Here is a 20,406-nt window from a genome sequence, read left to right as displayed (position 1 = left end):
AGATTAATGGGTGTGATCTGACAGACACAATATTAGTTATTAAGTTTTTTTTTTTTTAAAGCTGGAACAAACTCCGCAATGTGTCTTGTGAGCTGCAGCTCAAATTGGTTATTTATTTATTTTTTTAAAAAAATCACATGCTGCCACAAATATCTTTTTTGTCCACAAGGTGGCTCCCCTAGAATTTATACTTCTAAAACTGTTACCTTTTTTGGATTCTATGGGCTCATTCTGTTTCAGTAGGGTGGTCCTTCAACTGTAAAAGTCTTCAGAATCTATTGTTACAGGAACCCAAAGATGGTCTTTTCCCTGCACTCCAGTAGGTCTTATCTAAACACTGCTCATTTTTTGTGGCATCTCTAGTTAGTGCAGCACTGATGTTAAACTGGATTTACTTTCTTGTGCTACTCTCCTGTCTATTTGCAAAACCTGCCGTTATCCCCATTGATCAGGTTGGCTCTTACTCATATTTCTATAACCAGCATTGAGACTGCGAACTAAAAATTGAACTTCTGTTGAATTCCTCATGAAGTCAAATGTAGTGAGCTGTCATGACTGGAAACAAAGGGAGATTTAACATCTCACATTTTTTGAGTCTTACCTAGCAATGGCATCCTTCTAGTTTTGTTTTGTTTTTAAACTGTCCTTATCTTGTTTTACCTGATTGGCATCTCTCTTCCCAGGACTGCAATTTCCTGATTAATAGGTTTCGATAGAAGGAAACAAACAAGACTAAAAAGCTCAAGCAGAATGGAATTTAATTCTTTCTTGATTTCTTTTTTATCAGGGGGAAAAACTGCTCTGCTATAAAACCCTACCCCTCTTTTTACATCATTATTTATCAGTAATCAGCTGAGAGAAACTAGAGACTCACAATTAACTAAAGGTTTCAGAGTAACAGCCGTGTTAGTCTGTATTCACAAAAAGAAAAGGAGTACTTGTGGCACCTTAGAGACTAACCAATTTATGTGAGCATAAGCTTTCGTGAGCTACAGCTCACTTGAACTTCACTCCGATGAAGTGAGCTGTAGCTCATGAAAACTTATGCTCACATAAATTGGTTAGTCTCTAAGGTGCCACAAGTACTCCTCTTCTTTTTACAATTAACTAAGGTTCAACTTCCTTCATTTTCGTAAAGAAATATCAAAGTCCATCTCACTAATTGCAGCAAGAACCTTGTCACACAATTTTGCCTTCCTGGGAGTTTGGCTGCAATCATGAAATAAGAGTCCAGTGAAGTTGTCTTTATGTAATTATATAATCAATCTCATTTTATCACACAGATGGTCACTTATGCCAGATCAAATAATTATTTTCACTTTGGCTGCCAGAAGAATAAAACGTTAAACACACACTTATCCATTACACATACAGAACATGAATGAAATGCAGCTAATTGCCCAATGCCGAATAGTGTTCTTACGCCCAAATAGGAAAAGCTGGGGGAAGAGGGAGAAAGCTAGAGATTCTTATGAACAGTCCTATTTTAGAATGTTATAGTCTTAATGGCAGCATGCTCTGTCAACAACTGTGGATTCAAGAAAGTCAGCTATGTCAAGTGGAAAGCACTTATACTTTTCACAGATTTGGATAGACTTCCCCCACCCCCAAAAACCACAGTTTAAGCATGCATATGCACATATTAAGTGCCAAATGCTCTTCCACACCCATAAGTAAAGTTTTCTTCCTCTCCTCCCCACAACCTCCATTTCAGACAAGATGTACAGCAAACGCCAATGCTCAGCCATTCTGTGGAGGCTGAAACAGTGGATGCATCTTGCTACCCACTCCCTACACAAGTTTTGGCCTGTGTATCTACACAGTTCAGAGAACCTACTGGCCAGGCCTCCAACACTTAGAACATTTGCTGTGTAGCAGGGAACTCATAGTTGGTTAAATGGCTCTGGTGTGACTGCACCTGGAATACAGCAGTAATTTCTAGACAGCACTTTATCCACAGGATGGTGATGTATTGCACGTAAGGAAGTTCAGGGGAAAACAACAAAAATGGTAAGACCAGGAGATAGTGGGCCAAATTCACAAAGGTTACATGTGTAAGTTACATGCATGCAAATTAGCATAAATTGATATAAGTTACATGCTAAGGGGAAGGAAGCAAAACATTTTAACAGGGAAAAGTAATCAATAGGAGGATGTGAGATGATGTAAAATGATAAATCAATATAAATTCAATAAAGTCAAGTGCAAGGTACTACACTTAGGAAGGAAAAATTAAATACAAATACAAAATGGGGGACAGCAAGGCAGAAGTACTGCAGACAAGGATCTGGGGGTTATAGTGGTTCACAAACTGATTATGACTCAGCGTGATGCTGTTCCAAAAAAGGGAAATATTCTGGGATGTATTAGCACGAATATCTTATGTAAGACATGGGAGATAGTTCCGCTCTACTGAGCACTGGTGAGGCCTCCGCTGGAATACTGAGTCCAGATTTTGGCACCACACTAAAAGTTGTGGACAAACTGGAGGCAGTTCAGAGGAGAGCAACAAAAATAAGAGGGTTAGAAGATATGACCTATGAAGAAAGATTGAAAGAATTGGTCATTTTTAGTCTAAAGATTAGGATTGCGGGAGGGTGGGGGGGCAAGTGGGGAGCGGAAGACAACCATGGTAACAGGAATTAAAACTATCCAGAATCACATCAGTGTCAGAATTTGTGGCTTTACCCAAAAACCTCCCAGGGGTTCCTCTTTCTCAAGTCAAAATCATTAAGTGGAAACATACCAATTCTCTTATTGTCACAGATTTATTGGCCATCAGTGGGTTTAGTCCTTATGCAGGCTGTGTTCCCAGTGAAGGCCTCTTCTGTGTTACTCAGTGAGAGTTTTGTCTGCATTAACAGTGAAGTCACTTCCATTAAGTTTAGTGGTCATTGATTCAAGTTTTAAGATGGCAAGAATAGGCCAAATGTATTAAATGGGTTGCAAGTAAAATGATAATCAAAATTCTCTTTGTAAAGCACTTTGAGATCTACTGATGAAAAGCACTATATAAGAGCTATGCATTAGTAGTAGTAATAACATTTAAAACTATCATCTGTTACAAAAGAAGCATGGAAAGGATAAATGAAAAACTTGGTTTCAAAGTAGTTTTTATAAAAGTTTGAAGTTGTCAAACCATGAAAACAATCACTTTCACAAGCATAGTAAAAAAAATTGCATATGAAAATCTTTATAGGCTTTCACCAAATTTTGACATCCCCCTTCTCCACATAGTTGCCTAAACTAATGATACATTCTCCCTGGGCCTAAACAATTGTTCATATTATTGAAGAACATGCAATTGTATATTCACATGAAATAAGCTTTCCTAATGTTAAAGTAGAATGAATTATACTGAAATTATAATTCATTAAAGAAATGCATCTGGTGGGTTTGTTGAAATATAGTTGTCAGGAAGAGAAACATTAAGGACAATGGGTTCTCAAACTAATTAACTTAGAGCTTCTACTGAGCTAGGAGATTGGTAAATGTTAGTATGCAAATAAGATATGTATGTATATTTGTCAGTTTCTGCTTCCTTTTGTCTCTTATGTTAAATTGGCTTTGGCTTATCAGTATAAATAAGTTAGCTTGAGCTTTTGAATCTGACTTTGACACTAGGAACAATATGAGAGATGACCAGAATTAAGCAGGATTCTAATAATTCAAGCTCAGTAATCAAACCAAGATACATAATTTGAGGATATTTTATGTTGCTGAAGATTTACTTCTTATCAACATATAATTTCCTTGGATACATGAAAGCTGGGGCGGAACAGGTTATCTAGTCACATCCCATAAGAAATGGTAAGTAGACATTCCGCCCATGACATAGAATCCTTACTCACCAAAGTACTTCTGCTTTTGATGTAGAGAGGCTATGCCATCCCTACAATTATGTTCTGTAAAGCTTGGATTTGAACAACCTCAAGTTTCTAAACAAAGTTTTAATTCTGAGAAGTGTCAGTAACAAGTTTTTCTTCCTCCAAGATGACCCACTGAACCTAGATATAGAGAGTACCTGACATCTTTAATAAATGAACACGACAAATACATACTACAGTAATGGAAGCATGAGAAATTCTTAGGGAGAACTGGCTTCCTTGATCTGCTCACTGATTCTACTATATATTGATTCAAAGGATATGTATACACTTGGGACTGTGATAGAACCTTGCCATGATATACTAAGTTTAACTGGAAACAGCAGCTTTTAGTTCCATCTCAGTCTTGTCTTTTTCACTTCCAGAACAGTTTCTCTTTTTAACCAGTTCTTAATCTGGATAGACCTTCACTAATTTTTGGTATAAAATTTCTTCTAGAGTTTGATGCTCTTGGAATTATTTCTCAGATTAAGGGTTGCCGGGAAATAAGAATGGTTTTGATGCATTTTTGTCCTTATACTGGGATAAATGGTAAAGTGTCACCCATTGCAAGTGCAAAAGTTTAGGGAAATTCAATAATCCTAATACTTCAGGTACCCATTTAAAAAAAGTGTAGTTCAGGATTTTTGCCCAAATACAAACTAAGGTCATTAAATCAACACAACATTTCTGATGTATTAACTGTGTCCTGTTTTTAAAGGATTAATTTGCCCGGGGAACTCTGAACAATAAATACAATCCTTAAGATAACACTTAAGGCACTGAACCTTCACCCTGTTGTTGCCGGAGCCAATGTGTGAGATTATTGTATACTGTTACCTAACCTTTTGTTGATAGCTTCATTGTTGGCAGTAAAAACAACGAGGAGTCCTTGTGGCAATTTAGAGACTAACGAATTTATTTGGGCATAAGCTTTCGTGGGCTAAAACCCACTTCATCAGATGCATGGAGTGGAACATACAGTTGGCAGTGAAGATGTCAGACAAGGCCTGACATGGTAGTGGATTCAACACAACCTATGTTTTCTGTCTCATAGTGTCCTCCGTGAAGAGATAGGCAAATCCTTGCTGGCTGGGGGATTTGAGTTATTCTGGGACATTTTCCTTCTCTGCCATATTCCTGGTAGTTGAAACCACAAAGTCTAAAAAGCATCCCAATAAATAATAAAATAATTGACTATAAGCTCTTTGGGGCAAGGACTATCTTTTTGTTCTGTGTTTGTACAGCTCCTACTACAGTGGGGTCATAGTCCACAACACTATGGTAATACAAAAGTATTACCCCAAAAAAAGGAATACAAACCACCTAAAACTATGCTATAAGAATACAATTACACAAATGTATTGAACTACACATTTTTATTTCACTGCCCTCCCTCCCCACACTTCAACCTGTTTTCAGCTTACTATAATTTGTGACATCATATTCCTTTGCTAACAATGGCTCTCTTGGGTTCTTTACATACTACAGGGGGAGATCGATTTAAGTTACGCAACTTCAGCTATGTGAATAATGTAGCTGAAGTCGACGTACTTAGATCTACTTACCACGGGGTCCACACTATGCGACGTCGACTGGAGACTCTCTCCCATCGACTCCCCTTGCATTTCTTGTTCAGGTGGAGTACAGGAGTCGACGGGAGAGCGATCTGCGGTTGATTTAGCGGGTCTTCACTAGACCCACTAAATCACCTGCTGACTCATTGATCGCCGGACATCAAACCCCCTGTAAGTTTAGATAAGGCCTTAGTTTACATTCATTTACACAAACAAATAACCTCTCAAAATAATTAAAAAACAAACATTCATTCTGCAAACAGCATCAGAAGAGCAGAATTTATAAAGCTGATTCTGAGTTTTGCATAGCAGACCTTGTTAGTAATATAAAGCTTAAGGAACGAATGCCATAATGAAGACTAGATACCTTAACAAAACTGGGAGTCTTTTTGCTATCTTAATTAGGATTCCTAGATTAATCCTTACTATGTTACTAGTTAAATTCCTGTTGGATGCACAGTGAATTAAAATCTGATTAGAACTGTCCTTAGTTTTGAGCAATACAAATAATCTGCTAAGGCAACTCCATCACACCAAACTATGTAGCAGCTGGCCTTTAATAATGATCCCATTCCTAGCTAGCAGGACTGGCAAAAAGGCTCTTATCATGGTCTCTTGAATAATGAAGCCCATAAAGATTGTTTGGGAGAGAAGTGGAAGGAAATGGAGGGAACAGTTGTGAAATAGATGCATCTGAAACAAACTGCACCACCACCACACTTTTCCTCCTACCACCCAAGAAAATATGAAAATTAACTTTTTTACATCTCACTATTCACCCCCTCTTCTACAGCATTAAAATACTTACCACACTACTCTAAGTTTTCATAAAATGGAGATATTTTTTAAATCTTACAAATTGGAAAAAAGAAAATAAATAATGCTGGACTTCATATTTTATTGCACCTTGTGGCATAAAGGAAAAAGGGCAGGAAAATTCAAATTAAAAAAAAATTTGTGAAAAACGTAGGTAAGTTGTTCCATTTCCAACCCTTCAAAATGGTAACTTTTATTGAAACTTTTTTTTTTTTTTACCAGCTCTATTGAAGATTAAGCAAATTCTATCCACTGCTTCTCTTTATCCACCATGGTGGTTGTTTCAGAGTAGCTGTGCTAGTCTGTATTCGCAAAAAGAAAAGGAGTACTTGTGGCACCTTAGAGACTAACCAATTTATTTGAGCATAAGCTTTCGTGAGCTACAGCTCACTTCATCGGATGCATTCAGTGGAAAATACAGTGGGGAGATTCATCTAGTACAATAGAAAGTAATATTTCCCCTTTCCAACCAGGGATGGAATAATGTGACAGCATTCAGGCTGGCTGTTAAAGGGTGGGCAGAAATGGGCAAAATAAAGTAGTGTGAGTGGGTCTAAATCTGTTTCAGAACAGTTTCTGGTTAAGAACTGACACAGTGAACACAAGACAGCTGTAACCTTTGTATTTTTGGACAAGTAAGGCTGCTAGAAGAATATATGTATGAAACACTCCACAGGCATACAATCTGGCAACAGTCTAAATGGTCCAGCTGCCTATCTCAAAACAAGTACACAAAATCAAAAGAAACCGATGCAAATTCACTGGGCTTCAATTAACCTGAATTCTCATTTCTGGAACAGTTCCAACATTGTGACAGTAGAACTAAGATTTTCATTAACACTGCAAACTGCCTCAATGACAACCGTTTTTCTAAACTGTGATCTATTGTTCTATTACACACACCTCTCTCTCTCTCTGTCTCCACAGGTTCTCAACAATTCTGACAATTGCAGTTCCAGAAAAGATTTCAAGCGGTCAAAAAAAAAAAAGAGTTGTCATTGAAATGCAGCTGTGCAACATCCAGCCAAAAACCATGCTAGGCTGATAGGGGCTGAGAGGTTGCATACTCTAATTCTGAGGAGAAAGAAGCAGGTACCAGTCCCTCATTTTGACCGTGCAGTCAATTATGTAACAACATTGTCTGACTCCATGGAACCACTATGGTAGAGTGAGGTAAATAAGAAGTGGAGAGACAGTTCTCTGATCAGAGGATGCCCCAGGGGAAAAAGACACGGACTAAAATGGATGAAATTGGTGTTCCCTCAGACTGGAAATAAGGTGTACATTTTTGACAGTGAGGGTAATTAACCACTGGAACAATTTACTAGGGGTCATGGTGGGTTCTCCATCACTGGCAATTTTTAAATCAAGATGGGATGTTTTTTTAAAAGACCTGCTTTAAGATCTATGAGGGCAGAGAGAGTCCTATGGGCTGTGTGATAAAGGAGATCAAACTAGATGATCACAGTTGTCCTTCTGGCCCTGGAATCTCTGAATCTATAACTAATTTGTTCTTATGTGTGTATTTATGATTCAGAAAAGTTAATAGTTAATATTATTAACCTGATATCATTGTGCAGAACAAATGCATTTTAAATCAGTGCTGAAAGTGAGAAGGAAAGTTGGGGGCATTTCTGAAGTGCTACAGCTCCCTATAATGCAATTACACACATTACAAGAAGACATATGGGACAGTGGCTCCTGGGCCAGCCACACAGGCTGCTGCTTAGGCGGCCCTAGGTAGCTGGCCCCAGGGCCCACCCAAGCAGCAGCCGATGCGGCAGGCCCTGGGGACCGCCTAAGTAGTGGTCCTGGGGTGGCCGGAGCAGCCGCTGGCAGCTCCCTCACCCCAGGCTCCGCTCCCCTCCAGCAGGGGGCTCCCCCCCCCCAAGATTTAGTCAGGGGGTATTTATGGTGTAAGTCATGGACAGATCACAGGCCATGAATTTTTCTTTATTGCCCGTGACCTATATATGACTTTTACTAAAAATACCCATGACTAAACTGTAGCCTTAACTATAGTATTATTGGTATTTCTAGTGGGTTAGTTAACCAGTGTTCCAGGTTAGATAACTAACTACTGCATGAAATTGTATGAGGTATCTTTCAAAATCAAATGTTACTTTAAATATTGTGTTCTTGAAAGTGAGATGCTGACAGCATAAACATAGTCAAGGCCTTGTTTATTGTGTGGCAGGCTGGATCTAAATTCTGTGGCAAGGCCCCCTAGTTAAGAACGACCCTACTGGATCAGATCAACAGTCCATCTAGCCCATTACCCTGTCTTCCAAGTATGTTACGTGCTTCAGAGGGAATGAACAGAACAGGCACTCATCAAGTAATCCCTGTTCTCTTCCTAGCTTCTGGCAGTCAGAGGGTAGGCACAACCAGAGCATGGGGCTGCATCCCTGACCATCTTGGCTAATAAGTTTATGGAGGATAGGTCCATAAATGGCTAATTCTTTTTGGAACCTTGTTATAGTTTTGGTCTTCGAAACATCTCCTGGCAACGAGTTCCACAGGCTGACTGAGCTGTGTGAAGAAGTACTTCCTTTTGTTTGTTTTAAGCCTGCTGCCTATTAATTTCATTGGGTGACCCCTAGTTCTTGTGCTATATGAAGGAGTAAATAACACTTTCTCTTTCCAGTATGGCAAACTGGAAAATCTCAAGCAACTTCAGGTTAACTAGGAAATGGAAGTTTTTACTGATAAATATAATCTATATAGGAGACTTTGGATTATTATTTTGATGTTAAATACAATTCTACACATCCCCAAATTTTCAGTATGCTGTGGAATTTTATATTTAAACATGCAAGTACATTATGGAAGTTATCAAGTGGGAATAAAGAGGGTTAGATAGCTGGATAGGAGACACCTGGAGCCTTTGGCATTTGTGGAGGAGTGGGATGTAGAGGCTTTTGGCACCGAGGATGGGATTCATTCCCTCTCTCTCCTGTTGTGGACAGGGACACAGGTGACTAGATATTTTTGGGAGAAGGGACCTGTATTCCTACGGCCAGATCCTCTGCCCTGCTATAGCAGCTTCAGGTTTGCTGCTCAAAGCAGGCTTAAACCCATCTTTTAACAAAACAAAAGCATGAGAGGAGTTCCCCGAGGTAGAGAAATCCTCTGGTTGCATAGTGCAGCTGTAAAGTTCCTATGCCAATATCTCCTGGGCCCTGGTATAGGAGGAATGAGCCACGAGAAAATGGGACCTAGTTAGGGCACCCCCAAACCCTGGACAATTACTAGCTGCTAACAATAGCCTAACATGACTGTACATTATCTGCGGCCGGGGGGGGGGAGGGGGGGGCGAGAGGCAGAGTCAGGCCTGACATTCCCAAGAACAAGGGAGAGCAAAGGTGATAACACGCCACTTTTTGTGCCAAATATAGCTCAGAGTTATGCAAATGTCCAGAACCCAGGAACTGGAAACAATGGTTTCCTGCCCCAGCAACACTTAATTAACTGATTTCCCTCTGCAACCGCATCCAAGTAAGATGGTTAAATTGAATGTTTCTGATGATATAATTACAAGCAAAATAATCAACAATGTTGATATTTAAACTCACTCTCTCTCTCTCTGTAGGTACTTTGTATGGACCCTTCCTCATAACCTTTGAGCACCTCCCGGTAATAAACTTCATAACCTCAGAGTATAATGAGACCAAAGGAATACAGTCAAGATCAGAAGAATAACTGCTTGACTGTTTTTCAACCCAAAATATAGAGCACAGAGAAATTATTATTATAGTGCAATCAGTGTTCGTGCCAACCATAATTTTATGTCTCCTTACAATCTAGTTTCATGGTATGAAAATTAAGAACATAAAATGAATGTTCAAGATTAACTAAATTTAACTACAATGAGACTAATGTAGCTCATTTCTAAATTTCAATTCTATTGCTTATGGGGTCTTCAAAAGCAACTAGTTTGCCTCATTCTGCTAATGTAGCTTTTATTTAACAGTTTATATTAAGTGCTTTGTTTTTCAAGTCTATATTTATTTAAAATGTCCTGAATATGCATTAACATTGAACATATTGTTAGAATAGTGCATGAAAGACCACCACAAGCAACAATGATACTTTTCTTGTTATAAAAATATCTGCCCCACCTCTCCTTTCCTTGGGCCTGTGAGTTGCTCCACACTGCCACAATAGCTACATGTGTATTTTCAGTACAGAGGGCATGCCCAGTGACAGCATTTAACTGAATACATAACACAGTTAATAAATGCCAATTTAATTTTTCAGGAAACCTATTCCACTGATTAGAACAAACAGTAAACAAAAGGCATCCCCTTTCCGTTTTTTAATTTGAAGGATCATTTCAAGGCTGGTGCCAACCTGGTCTGTAGTCAACTGTTTACCCAATGATACGTATGCAACCTGTTTTCTGGGAAACAGGGATTAATAGCTTTTTCACAGCCAACATTAAGTCACAACACTATTGACAGTTTCCTTCCAATGAACCCATTCACAGAAAAATTGTGCCCCCTCTTTCCCCCACACCAAGCATTAGTGAAATTCCCTGCTTTGCTTCATTGATTTAGAAGTCGGAGAATCATTATCATTATGTGCTTCCAAAGTCAATGGTTTCATTTTGTGCGTGAGTGTACATGCATGCGCCCGATCAGGGGATGGAAGTGCACTGCAAAACTTTTAGGGGGAAGGTTTCTTTTCTGAGCTATCCAACCAAGAGCCTCACATGACAAACAGACCAAGTGAACAACCTTAAAATAAAACTATTCAATTTTCCTCTTTCATGTGCACCCCCTTAAAATTGAACTATATCACTTCTCTCTCTTGGGGAAAAAAAAAATCCAGACAAGTCACCAGCAGATAGACTTCCTCCCTCATTCACTGAGCTGGTCCCTTCAAGAAGGGGCTAGCATAGGAGGAATTCTCTTTTACCAATGTCCCTACCTAGGTTCGTCTGGGATGCTGTCATTTCCCTAATGCTACTCTGCTAGCTCCCTTAGCACTTTTTTATCCAAAAAAGGGTTGTCTTGGTTAAAAGATTAAATGGAAACTGAACTCAGCTTTCAGCAGCGAGGTTAACAATCACAATGTTGACTGTGTGAGCAGTTCGCATACACAGACACAAGCTGTGTTCAACACCATGTCAGCTGGTTCTGGGTAAACCCTGAGATTTATCGATGGTCCAGCTAGCAGAATATTGAATATGATTTTTCCCTGTCTACCCTCACTGCAAGGTCATGGTCCACATCTAGTTAGTTAACACTACTCCTCAAGACTGTTTCAACTACATACTTTTCTAACAAAGACAAATGCTCCCTGGCCGAAAGCACCTGCTGTGAGCATTGAGTAGCATCGTGGGTTTCACAGTGTGGAGGAGGGGGGCGGAAAAATTCAGAGTATGACCATAAACTATTAATTTTCAAGCAAAATAAACCCAGATTCAAGTTTACTTAATGGAAGAATCGTATACTTAAAAAACAAATTGACTGGTTATAACCTCCTTTAAGATGACAATTCAGTTTAGGTGACACTTAATGAGCAACATAGAAGGGAAGCCAGTTATAATGCAACTGCAAACAAACCTACACAGTGAGGTAAAACCCATATCCTGTAGAACACTGTTTTAATAGTTGTTGAGTGTAATCAGTCAATGAGCACAATACATCACACTATTAGGAAACCTATAACAGCTTCCCAAGTCCTGTGTCTAACCAACTAGACAAACCACTTCTAAATACAGAAAGTAAAGATTTTACTACATCTCTCCAATATTCTGAAATGTGCTGTGCAGAACTCAAACTGATTTTTAGGCCTTACTTCAGCTGTGTACTAAAACTTTATTTCCTACCTGTAATGTACATGTGTGACAGTCGGTCGTCTGTAGCCAAGAATCCAGGTCTGGATGTCTATAGGTTCTTCATTAGGGTAAGCAATGGTTGTATCTATCACCCACTGAAGACCTTTTGATTTGCTCTCTACGAATAAAGTGGAAGAAAGAAGATGGGGTGTTAAAAATTAGATCAAATTATATTCCATTGGCTTGACATCCATTCTAGTGTTACATTTCCTTAATATTATATCACTTAATTTGTACAAACATTACTTAAAATCCCCCAAAAAATCAGGTAGATCAAGAGAAAGACTAAGGACATGGTGAATATCATTCTACGTAAAACCTCAGAAATATGGTCAAAATCTCAATGTAATAACTAAACTGTCTAACAATTAGTGTAATTTTTATTGACATGATCTATGGCAGGGGTCAGCAACTTTTCAGAAGTGATGTGCCGAGTCTTCATTTATTCTCTTTAATTTAAGGTTTCGCATGCCAGTAATGCATTTTAACATTTTTTAGAAGGTCTCTCTCTATAAGTCTATATATTATATAACTAAACTATTGTCATATGTAAAGTAAACAAGGTTTTCAAAATGTTTAAGAAGCTTCATTTAAAATTAAATTAAAATGCTGATCTTACACAGCCGGCCCGCTCAGCACGCTGCCAGCCTGGGGTTCCGTTCACCTAGGCCGGCAGCAGGCTGAGCGGGGCCTGCGGCTGGAACCCCAGCTGGCAAGGGGTTGGCAGCCAGAACCCTAGACCGGAAGCAGGCTGAGCAGGGCCAGCGGCCGGGACCCCAGACCGGCAGTGGGCCGAGTGGCTCAGCCTACTGCCAGTCTGGGATCTCGGCCCTGCCCACATAGAGTGGGTACCTACCTTCTCCCTGGTTCTAGCCCGTTCTCTTCCTCTCTCTCTCTCTGCACTGAGCTGAAGGTGGGAGTGCACTGAGCACAGGGCTGGGGGTGAAGGAGTAGGCTGGGGGTTGGGGTGTAGGGCCTGGCCAAGAGCTAGAATGAGGGAGAGGACTCAGGGTTGGGGCAGGAGGTTTGGGTGTGGAGTGCTTACCTGAGCAGCTCCCATTTGGTGCAAGGGGGAAGGTGGGTGTGTGTGTGCAGGAGCTCCCGTTTGGTGCTCAGGGTGGGGGTGGGAATGTGGGGGGTGCAAGAGTCCGGGCATAGGGTGTGGGGGGTGCAGGAGTTAGGGCAGAGGGCTGGGGGCATGTGAAGGGGGTGCAGGAGTCAGGACATGGGGGGGTTGGAGTCATGGCAGAGGACTGGGTGTGTGTGAGGGGGTGCAGGGGTCAGGGCAGGGGGGCTGGGGGTGTGAGCTAGGGTCATGGGGGTGCTCCCAGCCCCCTGCCCAGAGCCGCTCACGGCAGGGAGCTGGAGGGAATATGCCCTGATTCCACCCCCCTTCCCCAAGGCCCCGTCCCCACCTCTTCTCCGCCTCCTCCCCGGAGCAGTGAGCTGCTCGGCTTCTCCCCCTCCCACTCAAGGGCCATCAGCTGATTGGTGGCAGTGAGGGAGAGGAGGAGAGGCAACGCAGGAACCCAGCACGCTGGGGGAAGAGGTGGGGGGGGGGGGAACCTTGTCTGCCCTGCAGCAGCAGCCAGCAGGACCAAGTTTCTTCACCCTGCCCCCGCGGTGGGGGCGGCGGCAAAGAGCAGGCCAGGGTGGGCAGGATTTTTAATGGCATGCTACTGCCTGCCGGGGTCCTGGCCTGGGTTTGGCAGAGGGCTGAGTGGGGCCGGCGGCTGGGACCCGGCAGGCAGCAGCATGCCATTAAAAATCGGCTCGCTTGCCGTGTTTGGCACGCATGCCATAGGTTGCCAACCCCTGATCTATGACTTGTGTCCCAGCATGCTCACTGTTTCTCTTTGTTTTGATACACTGCTTTTTATATGTATTTATACAGAAAGCCACAATATTTTTAAAAAAATGTTAAAAGTCCCCTTTCCTACATTATTAAAGAACGCCACCATAGATTATAAAAACTGATAGATTTTTAGAAACCTCAAGTCACATTTAACCATTTCTGCAGTTTACTTTTTCCTTCAGTTCATTCTGTATTTCATTCAGTTTGGGCAGTTTAATTTGCTGCTCTCTCATGCATGAGCACAAAGTTGCAACATTTGGTTTGTAAACAATGCAGACAAAAACATACAAAAAGTTTTTAAAAATTAATCTCTTTTAAAACATGTCAGGGGAAATATTTCTGTTAGCATTAGGGTTTTGTAAAAGCGCTCCTTCCCCTACACTACTCCAAAAGATGGGGAAAAAACACCGAAACCTAAATTATTTTTTAGATTAATATATTTATTGGCTTTCCTACCGCATTCACCACTGTATTATCTGAACATACATAAATAAATAATTTACCCTCAAGACACCCTTTTTAGGTAGGGAAGTATTACTGTCCTCTTTGTACAGAGAGAGAAACGGAACAACAGAGATTAAGAGACCTGCCTAAAATCACATGGAAATTTGTGGCAGGCCTCAGAATAGCACATTCCCAATCCAGCATTTTAAGCAAAAGAGACCAAGAGAAAGATCATTCCCTTCTCCAAGTGTCTTGGAGTGAACAAAATTTTTAAATTAAAACTCAAAAACACAATAAAAAAAAGCACAATAAAAAAGCAGGTGTTATCATACTAATGAGATAATAGGAAACTTGGTTCAAAACCTAAAAACATTTTCATGAAACAATTTTTATATTTTTGAATTTTCAAAACATTTCATCCACACTATAAAACTAGTAAAAAAGCCCAGCAAACATCTACTGCAAAACAATTCAGTTTTTTAAAAAGGAATTTCAGAGTTTCAACCAGCATCAGTAAATATTGATTTTAATTCTGACCAAAATATCAGTGGCCACTGTAATTAGCTGAATAACATGAAGACATAATTTAGAAAGATGAGAAGAATGACTCAAGTCATATTTTTAATGTTAGCAGTGTTAAATTCAATCTAATGCTAAAGTAATTCATAGCAAAGACAAAGCAGTTCTCTCTCTTTTTACATATATATACACACATTTACCTGAAATACACAAAGATAATTAATTTTTTATTTTCCATAGTGTGAAATAAAAATGAACTATTAACATTAGTCTTATTATGGGGTGGGAAGCACAAATCACTAGTAAGATGTGCCAGAAGAATACAAAATAATATTTTAACCAAAATCTTTGTATTTTACAATAAAAATTGTTCTAAGTTACTTAAAAAAAAGAGTAGTGGTTTAAAACTGCTGTCTCAACACCTGATGGTTCGGACTCCATCACTGCAGGAAGGCCACTGCTGCCTCCCTCCCTCTTATGTGTTGCTTTCCTACTTGCTTGCCCTAACTTAGTAGCAATTGCAGTGCAGTGCTGTGTGGATGCCTCCAATCAGCTCCACCTCAACACAAAGAGAAACCACAGATCTGAGTCCTGCGACAAACCACTAGCCCTAACTATAAAAGGTCTTGCACTCTTTCAGCCTTTCACAGACCTCAGCTTTTAACATGGCAGCTCTTAACTAAATTAGTTACTATCGCATCCTACCACAAAGATACCAACTTGTCAAAGTCATAGATACTCTTTAAATCAGGAATGTGAAGGAATCCATGACTTCAACCTTGTTCTTTCATTTGAAAACTTACAGACGCTGTCAACTTGAATTTTCTAATAGTTTTCTAACAGAAACAGTTTTCTAATAAAGCATTAATTTATTAGTTAAAGAGGAGTTAAACATTGCTTCTTGATGAAATGTTATTTACTGGCATATCTAAAATTATATAAGAAAAAAATTTTTTAAATGCCTTAGTAAACAAAAAAAACCACAAGTACGATGTTAATAAATGTGATTAACTAAAACTATCTACTATCAAAAAAGCCAGAAATTTAAGGAGAATAGCAAGGGCAGTAGACACTTTGTACGGTTGCTGGCAAAGTCAAATACTTGACGCAATATTCTGGTCATTAAAATTTATTGTCGCATAAGACAGGAGTTCACAACAAATGTAAACCAACACAAAGGTCAGCATTTTCACCAAGTAATCATATTTTTGTCTCAACATTTTATTCCTACTAATGTTTACAATGTTACAATTAACCCCTACAATTGCTAGAATGGAAAAAAGATTTATCTTTTGGTACATTTCTGGATGTATAGTCAGTTTCACTGGTTTTGTTGAATTGCATTATTTATGTTCTCCCTGAGAAAGTGTTTCCAATAACAGGAAAGCTAGGGCTAATACTGAAACTCAAGAGGAAGCAGGCTGTTGCACGAAGACAGAGCAGGCTGTGCCCGCCTGAGCATGTTTGATGGCGCTGCTCTCAGGTCCATCCAAAAAGACTTCTGAACCCAAGAAATGATTTTAAAAAAAAAAAAAAAATCAGGGCATGCTATTTGCTACAGCAGCAAACTGATCTTTTTGAAATAAAAAAATAAAAATAAAAATTCAAGCTTACCATGCCCCTCTTGGTTTTGTTATGAATTTGAATTGAAAAATCATTCTTAGATAGCACTGAATGTTCATCATACATAAGGGAGAGTATGGTTCTGTTTTGCTTAAAAAGGTCTTGGCAATTTTCACTACAATTTAAAATCCTGATCGTTGAAGGACAATTGGACTTCCTAACACATAGATAAGGCATATCTGTTGTACCAATAAAATAAAAACCAGCAGGATCTTATTAAAGGGAAAAAGGCAAAATACCACATTTATTGTGAATACAGAAAGAATCATAGTAAGCAGTTAGTTATAGTTATAACATTCCATTCAATCTCAAATTTATTCTCACATTCATTCATACAAACACACACACACACACACACACACAGGTTCTGCAAGGTTGTTATCATAGTTACCAGCCTTAGAGTTGCCCATGCCAAGCCACTGGCCAGGTGGCCTGGACATGAGGAGGGAGCAGGGCCTTGTCAGATGCTCATCTGATGCTCCTGGAAGTTGGTTTGCAGAATCAGACCCCAAAGTTCTCACTTTTTAGAGTCTATTTTTATAGGAATTTCTTCCTATGCCAGTCTATGGGAATTGCTTCATCATGCTGTTGCTGAATCAATCAGCAGATAGCACATTCCTGACAGCTCCAAGATGTTATCTTGTTCTTTGGTTCTCCCATTCTTGAGGCTGTTGGGTGGATTCCAGTCTGCCCTCCGGGTGGGGTCCTCTGGTTATTTCCACTTGACGCCTTCTTCAGCCGATGGACACTGGATTCTTAGGCTGGCACCTCCCTGATCATTCAGTTATTATCCACACCAAGCATCCATCCACATACATCCTCTATCTCTATTTTAATCACAATTTTTAATACAACAAAAGGGCGGGGAGTCTCTGGGTGCTGTTTCTGTTGTTAGAGTATTGCTTTGAGTCTCTCTCTCTGTGAATTGCTTTGAGAACAGACTCTGTCTTAGAATGTACTAACACAATTAGCAGCTTGCAAGTTTCACACATAGAGGGAGAGAAACAGTACCAAAAACCAAGAGACCTCTTAATTAGTAATACCCTGGAATTTAAACTCTGGGGAATCAAACTCATTTGTGATTTTAATACAGAACTTCTTTAATATGATCCAACATATCTACACAATAAATGCACAGCCCCACTTTTATGATGGGCATAACCAGGCTATAATTTTAATTCCGTTTTAACCTAGTTCAAAGTTACACACCCATTTGGACGTAAAAAACATGGGGCACTGTTGTAATTGGAGTCCTGACAATTTGTAGTGTAAACATGCTTTACATGCGTCTGTTCAAGAAGCCCTCCCTCCAGCTCTGGTGTGACCAGGGCAACCACAACCATCCCTGGCAGCCAAGCTAGTTTGAACTTTCAATTTCTATTAAAAGACTCTCTCAATCTGCCTTTTTGGTAGAAGCGGAAATATCAAACAGCCTGACTACCAGAGAGCTCTCTGAAGCAGCAGCTAGCTACAACAACTTTGAAACTGACTTCACTGGGGTCTTGTGTTTTCTCCTTATGAGATTTCACCTGGGCTGCTACTTTCCAAACAAACACTTTACTGTAAGCCATATTATTTTAATCTTTTAGTTTCTCTTTGAATAATTCAGAAACATTCACCCCCCTGATCCTTCTCTTTTAATAGAGGATGAATGTTCAAAATAGCCTGCAGGGATCCCATTCACATACAGTTCTACACAAACCATGTAGAAGTAGGCTACCTTGTGAGAGGTACATACCATGCACTATTGTTTCTTCAGAGTACTTGGACACACACACAAAAATAAGAATAATCAACTATCAAGGGAATATTTGTTTGGCCAGGAAAGCAAATCAAAGGAGAAACTAAGTAGTCTCTTAGTGTACTTTTTCTTCTGAAATAATGGTAGTGGTGAATTTTCATAATTATTTCTTCCCTGTTCTCATTCTATCAGGGTGGGCGGGTCCTTTGATCTTCATATCAGTGCTGAGTAGTACCCAAAACTTGGCCTGCGACAGTGGCTCCCCTTAAGACCCTCCTTTATTGCTCTATCTTCCTCCCATAGAGGACACTGACTGGCTACTATGAGACAGATTCAGTGGGGTTCAAAATTCTCCCTGCTGGCCAAGTCCAAATGCTTATTAGTTGAGTTTTAAAGCTTATTAGACTCAGGCTGACCATCTGGATCCACCAAATTTTGGGCCCTCCTTTTTCCTTTGAGTCATTTGGCCTTAACCAGGAGTGGGAATTTTGAACCCCTTGGAATGCGTGTGCACCAGTAGATGATCAGCATCAGCCATGGGAACAGGGTAAAGCAACAAAGCAGAATGTGAAGGGGAGGGACTGCCTCTGACAGAGTTCGGTGACATGCTACCACTGGGCTCTGATCTGAAAAGCAAAGAGTCCACCATCCATGTACAGAGACAAGTTTCAGTGTGTTGTTGATGGTTAATTGTACTTCCCGTCTTATGCACTAGTATGTCGACAACATGTCCAGTTCTGAGAAAGCTAATGTGCACACTCATCCCCAGGCCTGATAAGAGGTTGTTTACCAGCAATTGTGGTTGTGACAGCAGCACAAATGAAAAACAGATGTGTGAACATAGAGGAAGATAGGGGGATGGAGGGATGGGCCCAAGGTTTGGTGTTTTTGCTCTCTGGCTTGCTGAAAAGACCCCCTTTTAATCATCAAGGAAGAGAAAAGCCCATAAAAATGCTTTTCTTTCCAATGATTTTTAAAAAAAATAGATTATTTAAAAGATATGTATCAGAAAATTATATTTTAAAAAATTAGTGAATTAAAGAACAGTGCAACAGTGTCTATCTCCTCAAAAGAGAAAAGTGAATTCATGCAGTTCTCTAATAAAGCCATTTCTGAAAGTTAAGTAATAAAGATGAACTGGACTACATTTGAAGGCCCTAAGATCTGACTTCAACAAAGATAAAATCAAATGCATAAAAAAAGCCTGTTATCAGAGTCTGCTATACAGTGGATTCTAACACGGTCTTATTTTACCAAAGTAAAGTTGGTTGAATTAAACTCTGGAATGTATATCTTCAGTGACCAATGGGATCCAAGTCACCACGACTTGCTAGCTTTTGCTTAGTAATATTCAAATGCAGAGACTTCTAAACCAAACAAAGTAACAAACCTGAATTCTACCAGAACATTTTTCTGTTTTTAAAACCCGTCAGAGAATCAAGTCCAGTTACTTGGAGAAATATAGCTTTGCAAACGGTTCAGAGACACAATCTGAAAGGGACTTTTATAGGCCCTTTGAGCATACATTTAAGCACTTGTTTCCTCTGAAAGAAAATCAGTCCATGGAGCATTAGATTACTGGTGTATGTGCAGCATGTATTTTACCTATTATTCTCTACAGATTCCTCTCTCTGGGCAGAGAGCTCCAAGTACAGCATCCTGATGTGGGACACTCTGGATTCCTCAGCAGGGTTACTTTTATCAGGTGCCAAAATGAACATTTAAATCTTTCTGTATGCAGACAGATAGATGGCACTTCCTTTCTGGCATCAAGGGCTCTCACTCTTAAGGACAACAAGCCATCAAGCCTTGGCAGCAATTTCACTGAACATTTTTCCTTTTCACTCCTGGGAGAGAAGTCCTGTACTTTCAATGTGGTTCATTTAAAAAAAAAAAAAAGTTTCTCCAAAGAGTGCAGTACAGGTACAAGAGGAACAACTCACTTGTACTTACATAATTTAGTACTTAAAGGAACTAAGATACATTTCTACATAGATGTCAGCTATAGGATTAAGGTTCTTGGATCAGGCTGAAGAAGAAGTATGATCAGAGACCTAGAAAAATTCTGTTCACGTGAAGAGAAATTGAAAATAAAAAAAGTGAAATTCCTTACCTTGGCA

The 20,406-nt window shown here is 39.8% G+C and overlaps 1 protein-coding gene across 8 annotated transcripts in view; it reads right to left on the bottom strand.

The window, feature by feature from the left end:
- LPGAT1 (lysophosphatidylglycerol acyltransferase 1) overlaps nucleotides 1-20,406 on the bottom strand; it is a 133,968-nt gene that overhangs the window by 27,360 nt on the left and 86,202 nt on the right. For 6 of the 8 annotated variants that reach the window (XR_012158243.1, XR_012158244.1, XM_073338978.1 and 3 more), the window contains one exon: nucleotides 12,096-12,222. Coding sequence is in view for 5 of the 8 variants with exons in the window: in XM_073338978.1 (XP_073195079.1) it covers nucleotides 12,096-12,222 (127 nt within the window). In the remaining 3 variants the exon portion in view is untranslated. Of the gene's footprint in view, nucleotides 1-1,112; nucleotides 5,613-12,095; nucleotides 12,223-20,406 lie in introns of those variants that run through there. The other 2 variants (XR_012158245.1, XM_073338979.1) reach the window with 2 other exon arrangements.

This window comes from Lepidochelys kempii, chromosome 3 (assembly GCF_965140285.1).
Source record: "Lepidochelys kempii isolate rLepKem1 chromosome 3, rLepKem1.hap1, whole genome shotgun sequence".
In the NCBI taxonomy this organism is placed as follows: domain Eukaryota; kingdom Metazoa; phylum Chordata; order Testudines; family Cheloniidae; genus Lepidochelys; species Lepidochelys kempii.
This window is presented reverse-complemented; position numbering and strand designations above follow the sequence as displayed.